Source organism: Notolepis coatsorum, assembly GCF_963971535.1.
Source record: "Notolepis coatsorum genome assembly, chromosome: 12".
Lineage (NCBI taxonomy): Eukaryota > Metazoa > Chordata > Actinopteri > Aulopiformes > Paralepididae > Notolepis > Notolepis coatsorum.
In genome coordinates, this window is record NC_140176.1 from 69,881,650 (window position 1) to 69,890,816 (window position 9,167).

Consider the following 9,167-nt stretch of genomic DNA (forward strand, 5'->3'; position numbering starts at 1 on the left):
CAACATGAGAGTCAAGGGCTCATGGAGTCCCATTAAAGGTGCCACTTGAGCACCATAGATATCACAAATTATTTTATGAAAAGGAGACATCGAGAGGCTTCGTCTCTGACTTTTATCGTCACTTACTTATGTCCTCATATGATGTCCTTCCTCTAGACTTAATCTGGAGGAAGGATATACCAGACTTGGAAGTAGATTTTGAATGGGATGAAGTTTGGGCAAACGTACGGCTGTCATCACGCAACCCGGATCATCAACAGATTAATCTTAATTTTATTCATAGGACTTACTTAACTCCTAGACGTTTGCACCTAATGGGGCTCAAACAAGACCCTCGATGCTCCTTATGTTTAAACGGTGATATGGGTACATTTATGCATAATGTATTGGGAATGCCCTCCTGATAAGATATTCTGGGAAGAAGTAACCACGCAATTATCAGAATTTTTATTTCTGACCATACCTGGGCCCTGTTTCTTGTACGTGGTTCAACTAAGTCGATCAAGATGTCATTATCCAGCTTCAGTTAACCCGATGTTTGAAGCCGGGATTTTCCTGTTCCACGAAGGTGGATTCAGTCTCGTTAACTCAAGCCAGACTTGCGACTCAGGCTAAATGCGCGCGGCCGCTTTAGGTGAAAATCCAGCACGTATCGATGGCAGAGATCCTGATTCTCTAACGGCATTGATTGATTAATTGATTTAAGACTTTATTGACAGATTGCAATACGGCTCAATCGCCTCGCCGACAAGTTAAATGCGTTATCTATAGGCTAATTTTAAGTCCCTCATTACCTCAATCAATCAGATTATATTTCTTTAAACTTGCCTGCTGGATTGAATAATCAAATGAGATCTTGCTAGCGAAAATAATTAGTTAACTGTTATACAGAATTACGATACGGCTCTCTTACCCATTGATTGATGTATAGTCAATCTTTAACTTATCTCCAATGTGGTCTAACGGGTTGTTCTTTTGACTTTCACACAGACGACCGTGGTTCGAGACCCTAGTCGTCTCCCTCTTTTTGCAATATAGGAATAATTCAATTTGGTGCACGTTGAGAGCTATATAAAGAATGACATCCTCAATGCATGTAGATTTATAATATTTTAACTTAAAACCAGGCTACTTTGGCGTATAATCATTAATATTATATTCAAAAAAATCATATTGGAAACACCAGGTTTTGAACCCCGGTCGCTGGGTTGGTAGGCTTGAGCACTACCGCTGCACCACTGTGCCAGATGGGATAAATTCATTGTTTATACATTAATGAACGAGAGACCCGTGTTTAGAATATCCTTTGTTTTGAATGAAGTTTATCTCTTTATCCTCATTCATTAATGTGACGTCAACGGCTCATTCAATTTCTCAAATCCGTCAAACAGCGCATCTCATCAGACATCTTAATCCCAGTTACAATTAAAATAACCACATAATGTGTACATCGCACGAGCGAGCGCCACCGTCGCCACGGTATATATAACGTGCATTATTTAGGACAAAGTGAATTTAGTATCAGCATTTTGGGTCTATTTTACATTTCAAAAGCCCCCTCTGGAAGAATGGAGCACAAAAACGTAATTCAGAATGGTATAATGCAGATCGTAGACTGTGGGAATAGTTTCAGGAAACGGGCTGCTGTCACTTTCTTTGCGGGGGCGTGGCTCTGCGTGATCCGGCTAACTTGAACTTGAACTCTGCTTTCGACCAGGCTCAAACTTTTGGATCTGTTGTCATGGTGATTTGGAAAATCCACGTACATGGAACCGGAAAGTCCGGCTAACTCAGTTATCCAGTTAAAGTTATCCGGCTAACTCAGTTATCCAGGTACAAGAAACAGGGCCCTGTACTGCCTTCTGTATTGTTGTTGAATGATGTTTCTCAGTTAGCAGCCTCTATACAGGTAAAGAGACTAATTTTGTCCGGTCTTACGGCTGCTAAAAAGCTGATAGCATTACGCTGGATTCAACCGTATAAAATGTGCCGGAAAGTATGGGTTCTTACCTATCTCGATGTGATTTATCTAGAGATATCTACCGCTCGAATTTTAGGTGTTAATGAAGCCAGCATAGCAATCTGGTTAGATGTGGTGGAGAGGATAAAGGATTAGCATATGAATTTGTAATTCCTGGTGTTAAACGGAATAATGGATGGATTGTCCAAAAGGGGGTCCTGAGGGGGGGGGGGGGGGGGGGGCAAGCAAGAGCATATGTATTGTATTGTATTTATTATGTGTATATCTTTTAATCTACAATTATTTTTATTTAAGTACTGGACTGTCATTATTGTTATTATTATGTCGGTCATAGTCCTGTGATTTATTGTGGATTTCTACTGTTAATGTATTGTGTGTCTAGTTTTATGTTAAAAAAGGGAAATAAAAAACATTTGTTGAGAGTCAATACATATGCAAGAGCATATGTATTGTATTGTATTTATTATGTGTATATCTTTTAATCTAAATTTATTTTTATTTAAGTACTGGACTGTCATTATTGTTATTATTATGTCGGTCATAGTCCTGTGATTTATTGTGGATTTCTACTTTTAATGTATTGTGTGTCTAGTTTTATGTTAAAAAAGGGAAATAAAAAACATTTGTTGAGAGTCAACAAATGCTTGCTTTATGCAGCCATTTAACACAAAAGGATGACCCTCATGCATTGCAAATTTGCATCAAATTCAAAACAGAGTGATGCACAAAATAACTTAAAAGAAAATAATAATTTAAAACAATGAATAAAGTGTGCATGAAATAATAGGGGAAAGAAAACGTTAGGAACTTGTTACATTCACCCACACAAGGGCTGAGTAATCACACACCCCCCTCTCTCTCACACACACACTCTCCCAGCTCTCTTTCTCTCTTGCCCCTTCCTCATCTCTCTCACCCCCCTCTCTCTCTATATATATTTCACACACACATACACACACACACACTTCAGGAACAAACATAGTATCAATGAGAGCATCAATAAAACACCCGAGTGAAGTCTAGTTAAGAAAAAAAAAGAAACAAATTAAAAAGATTTAAAATTCGTGGGTGTAGTGGGCAAGCCGGCTTGTGGGAGGCATGGCCTAACAGCGTTCGAGACAGGGGAGGGTAGAATTGGACAATACGAAGTTGGGATGGGAGAAAAATAGAAAATGGGAGAAAAAGTAGATAAAAAATAAAATAATAAAGAATTCGTAAAAGTTAATTGTGAGTTAAAAAAAATAGTGGCGTTAATAGAATCGGGCGATAACGCGCTAATACCGCGTTAACTTTGACAGCCATAATATATATAAATGTACCTAATCCTAAAATTTGTTTCACAGTGGTTACAGTACGATGGGAACAGCCTTTGAGCTGAGCTTGTGCATATATACTATACAGTATATATATACTGTATATATATATGTATATATACTGTATAGTATATATGCACAAGCTCAGCTCAAAGGTGTTCCCATCGTACTGTAACCACTGTGAAACTGATTTCAGGATTAAGTACTTCAGAGGGAAGTTGGAGCCAGGTACTTTAGAATGCGGCATGTTTGATGGGGAAACCCAGGTAGTTATCTGGTGATAGAGAGGTTGAAAATGCAAACTGTTCCATACTGCTTCGCAGAGGAAAACAAACTTCAAAGGGACTGGGGAAAGTTATGGTGTTTGACTGTAACGTAACGGTCAACATGTAGTGATTTAGGAATGCTATTTGAAGCTATCAAGGGCCCTGTAGTGTATGCCAGCCTCAACCATGCTAATGCTAGGCTGTCGCTAGGTCAACAAACCCAAACCCTTTGGCCTTGCCATGTGTGCAGTACAACATACAGTGTACATGTACACACACACACACACACACACACACACACACACACACACACACACACACACACACACACACACACACACACACACACACACACACACACACACACACACACACACACACACACACACACACACACACACACACATACACATACACAGATGCCACATGGCACATGCACACGACTGACCAAAGGACCATGATGAAGAATTGGCCACATTTATGTTGTAGAATAACCCATTTATCATGTGACTTGTAATAGGGTTGATGGTCCAATGTACCCCTCCAAGACCACCCCCCTCTCCAAACACACACACACACACACACACACACACACACACACACACACACACACACACACACACACACACACACACACACACACACACACAACCTTCTCAGCATGTTTGCTTAGTATATACAGTAGGGTGATAAACAAGATGAAACGCAACAATGTTTGTGAGTCTGATTCTGACCTGTGATGCTGCAAGTTCTTGACCTGTACCTCAGCTTTCTGAACCACCAAAACACCTGCTGTCCTCAGCATTATAAGGGGTATACTGTACATAGCGTGACATGATGTATATATATGTATATTATTGCATTATAGATGTTATATATGTAGCCGGTCTCGTATTGCTCTGCGTTGTGTTTCAGATTCGACCCCTGTTAACACTTTGCATGCCACGCCCGAGATTATTTACCCCCCGCGGGTTCAATGCCCACGCCCGAGAATATTCGTTTTATTAGTTTTTTTTTTTATTAGCGATCTGAAATCATATTGCATCAAGCGGGTCTACCGTTGGACATTCAGCTGCCTCAGGCGCTCAGATGTGAAAAAAGCGCCCCCTATCGTCTCCCAGATGGTAATTCACCCTTTTGGATTGAACTCAATGAAAATTAATGAGAAAAAAAAACCCGGAATCCACGTTTTACTTCTCACTCACGCAGCCGGCATCTACCAGCTTCATGCTGGACTCTCGGAGCAGCGGAGAATATGTGTTTTACAGTATACTCGGTGGATCAATAAAAATATCGATTTTTTCGAATGGCGATCAGGAATTGGAATAAACCATTTGGATACCATCTGATCTCAGGTAAGGAATCTATGTTATCAGTATTAGGATAATCAGACTCGTTTTCACAGAGATATAAGCTTTTATGTGATTATGTGTTATCGCTGTTTGACTGTGCGCGCCGTCAGGAAATAGGAGACTTGATTTTCGGCTCGCCGCAAGAGCGTGCGTGCGTACACATATACTATAGATAATCTAGCGTTTATTTGAAAACGATTCATGACATGGCCGAACAATGACAATGTTCTAGAATATTCCAGTAAAAGGCGATTATTATGGAATGTGTTGTTTTTCCCGTGAAAACGAGTGATTTTCAAAATGCTAGAAAACGGAAATGAAGCAATAAAAAAACAAACTGCCACGACAATGTTGACTGGAAAATGAGTCTTTGATAAGCGACGGGCAGATTAGACACATAGCCATAATTTAAAACATAGATTAGGCGATATTAACGTTAACATTGGAGTGGATGTGGGCATTCAAGGGGTAAAAAGGAAAACACGGCTGGCTCTCAAAGTGTTAAGGGATTGCCCCGAGTGGGAGTTGAACCCCGGTCTCCCGCGTGCATCACAGACCACTATACCAAGAGGTGAAGAGTGGGAGTTGAACCCCGGTCTCCCGCGTGCATCACAGACCACTATACCAAGAGGTGAATTCACCCCTGAAAGTAATGGGTCTGGATGCCTCTGGGGAGTGAGTTTACTTGCAGTACCACTAACATCCACAGTCACTTGACTGTGGATATACTCGCGGTACCTCCGTTACATATACAGTAAGCAAGCTGCCCAGATTATGAATAATATATTCTTCACAAATGGAAGGATTAATGGTGTATTTGGAGCATTTCGTCAGGGATGAGGAAGGTTGCCAATTGTGTATTTATGGGTTTACCTATGATGTCTTTTTTGAGAAACAGCTAAATAAAATGTTCCTTGACACAATTCAACAATTCACAATTGTTTCTATCAAGACCAACCATCACCTCACTTGTCCACTCTCTCAGTCAGCACGCAGCCTGTCATCAACATGTTGACCACATTAGGGATACTTCAACCACAACCTGTTCGAATGTGTTTTAATTAAATATCTTTGTTCATTTCATCACGCATCTACTCATCAAAATGACATTTGAATCATTCAAAACAACCGGACTATTTGCAATGTGACAGCAAGTGTGACAGCTGGTGAGAATGCTATTGGCAGGGTGTATCAAACGCAAGCTGACCTTGATTGATTGATTGATTGATTGATTGATTGATTGAAAACTTTATTAACAGATTGCAGAATGGGTACAGTACAGTACAGTACAGCTCAATACATACAATTGTTAAGGGGATGCAGACCAGAGAAAGACTTTCGTCTTGTTTACATCAGGGTCCCCCATTGACGTCTTGTTTACATCAGGGTCCCCCATTTTCAATTCATCATAACATATGACATACATGACATACAGGTAGACAGTACCTGAGGTGAGGACATTTGGTTGGTGTTTCAGGTAACGGTATATATAGGCGATACTGCATATAGGGTGATTTTTAGGTGTTCTGCGAAACCTGCCTTTCTCTCCTCCCAGTTCCAAGTCCACCAGTGATTCACCAGTTCGAGTTTGGATGGCATGTCCATGCAGTCGGTCGCACATGACATCACCACTAGGTGGGCTATAGCTTATGATCATCAGGTGCTAGGATTGGAAATTGATGACGCTTAAACGAATGTACGCACTTATAGGCACACACACACACACACACACACACAAACACACACACACGCACACTCACAGTCACAGCACAGCTAAACGCACACACCGCCCACGCATGCCGTGCTCCGCCGCAGGTAGTGTTTGTGCGTGGGTGTGTGTGCACGTGTGTGTGTGGGTGCACGTATGTGTGTGCGTGTGTGTGTGCGTGTGGGTGCACGTGTGTGTGGGTGCACGTGTGTGTGTGTGTGTGTGTGTGCGTGTGTGTGTGCGTGTGTGTGTGCCGTACGGCTATAGCATGCCTATACCTTTCATCCAGTCCACCACCTGGCTCGTGCTCCATTTGCTCACCGGCTCCATCACCAGCGCCATCGGGTAAACTTTGCACTCTCCGTCTAAAGATGTTAAACCCGAACGAGACCAATACACCCCCCGGTCACTCTGTTATCTGGTCCCTCTGCGTGGGAATCAGAGCCCTTTAGCGCAGAGCGCGCAGCACATAGCGCGGGACAGTCCGGGTGTGTGCAGTGGAATTCGGTCCATTCCTCAGCCGGAGCCTGTCTGACATGTGTCGCCAGACTGGAGCCACTGATGCTCTGCCTCCCTGCTGCCCGCGAGGAGCAGCTCCGTGGCCCGACAGTCTATAGAGCAGAGAGAAGTCACACCGGGCGGGGATATACGACATCCAGCATCATCCGTAGTGTCATCTCTCTCTCTCTCTCTCTCTCTCTCTCTCTCTCTCTCTCTCTCTCTCTCTCTCTCTCTCTCTCTCTCTCTCTCTCTCTCTCTCTCTCTCTCTCTCTCTCTCTCTCTCTCTCTCTCTCTCTCTCTCTCTCTCTCTCTCTCTCTCTCTCTCTCTCTCTCTCTCTCTCTCTCTCTCTCGGGGAAATATATGATTAAATCGAGCACGCGCCCCGTGGGTGGCTCCACGCGGCAGCATACTGTATTTCCCTTGTGTATATATATGGCTTAAGGCTACCTACCACATTCTACCTAACATTCCCTGTAGATATTTAGCCTATAAGCCATCAACTTTCTCATCTTGCTCTGATGGTCCATTCATCTTCTATCTATCTATCTATCTATCTATCTATCTATCTATCTATCTATCTATCTATCTATCTATCTATCTATCTATCTATCTATCTATCTATCTATCTATCTATCTATCTATCTATCTATCTATCTATCTATCTATCTATCTATCTATCTATCTATCTATCTATCTATCTATCTATCTATCTATCTATCAATTTATATTATGTCTATTTACAGTATTTTGTCAAATGTAGGTCAATTAAGTAACTAATTCCTATGTGCAATGATGGATATCAGTACCGTTTTCAGTTACAAGTGTGTAGTAAGCATGGTGTATTCATGGTAAATATGTTTACTGTATTATTAGAGAACAATTCATGTTACAGTATTCAACCTGACAGAATCATCACCATTCAATTTTCTCAACTACCATGGCCAAATGGCGGTGGCAGTAGCCTACAGTTTTGATTGATTGATTGAAAACTTTTTAACAGATTGCAGAATGGGTACAATACAGTACAGCTCAATACACACAATTGTTAAGGGGATGCAGACCAGAGAAAGACTTTCATCTTGTTTACATCAGGGTCCTTAAGGGGATGCAGACAACACACAATCATCAAATTTGCTGACGACACAGTAGTGGTGGGCCTGATCTCTGCAAACGACGAGAGGGCCTACCTGGAAGAGGTCAAAGTCCTAGCTGGATGGTGTCAAGAGAACAGCCTCTCCCTGAACGTCAGCACAACAAAGGAGATGATTGTGGACTTTAGGAGGTCGGGGGTCAGAGACTAGAGCCCCCTCAGCATCGACGTGGCACCGGTTGAGACAGTGAACAGTTTTAAGTACCCCGGAGTCCACATATCTGAGGACTTGACATGGACCACACACATTGACAGTGTTGTGAGGAAGGCACGGCAACGCCTCTACTTCCTCAGTCGCCTAAGGAAGTTCCAAGTCAGTCAGAAGATCCTTAAGAACTTCTACTCATGTACAATAGAGAGCATCCTGACTGGCAATATCACCTCCTGGTTTGGGAATAGCACCGCACAAGACCGTAGCAGACTACAGAGAGTGGCCCGTTCAGCCGAACGCACAATTGGAGGGGGGCTTCCCACTCTCCAGAACATTTACAACAAGCGGTGCATGGGTACGGCTAAGAGAATTATCAAAGACTCCAGCCACCCAAACAACTGCCTCTTTGAACTGCTGCGGTCAGGCAAGCGATACCGGAGTCTCATGGCAAGCACAGCAAGACTCAGAAGAAGCTTCTATCCCCAGGCCATCAGGTTGCTCAACGAACAATAATGTCACCTGACCCCCACGGGAAGTATCCAGGTCTAAGGCTAAGATATGCACGGATACTCTTCCCAAAGGGGTCAACCACCATGAATTTCCCCAGGACCACAAACAGACACGGGAGAATGTGCCGAGAAACAGTAAGAAAGCTTTTATTGTAGGAAAAATAGATATTTAATACAAGGGTTATACTTCTATATAAATAATTGGTCGTTAGCCTATTTAAAAGACCCACGCCTC

The 9,167-nt window shown here is 42.4% G+C and overlaps 1 protein-coding gene across 1 annotated transcript in view; it reads right to left on the bottom strand.

The window, feature by feature from the left end:
* Nucleotides 1-6,962, bottom strand: part of cnksr2a (connector enhancer of kinase suppressor of Ras 2a) — a gene marked incomplete at both ends in the record, with an annotated part of 86,185 nt that extends 79,223 nt beyond the window's left edge. Inside the window, one exon of the mRNA XM_084325634.1 lies at nucleotides 6,899-6,962. Coding sequence (XP_084181760.1) covers nucleotides 6,899-6,962 — 64 coding nt within the window. The remainder of the gene's footprint in view (nucleotides 1-6,898) is intronic.
* Between the last annotated feature and the right edge of the window lie 2,205 nt (nucleotides 6,963-9,167).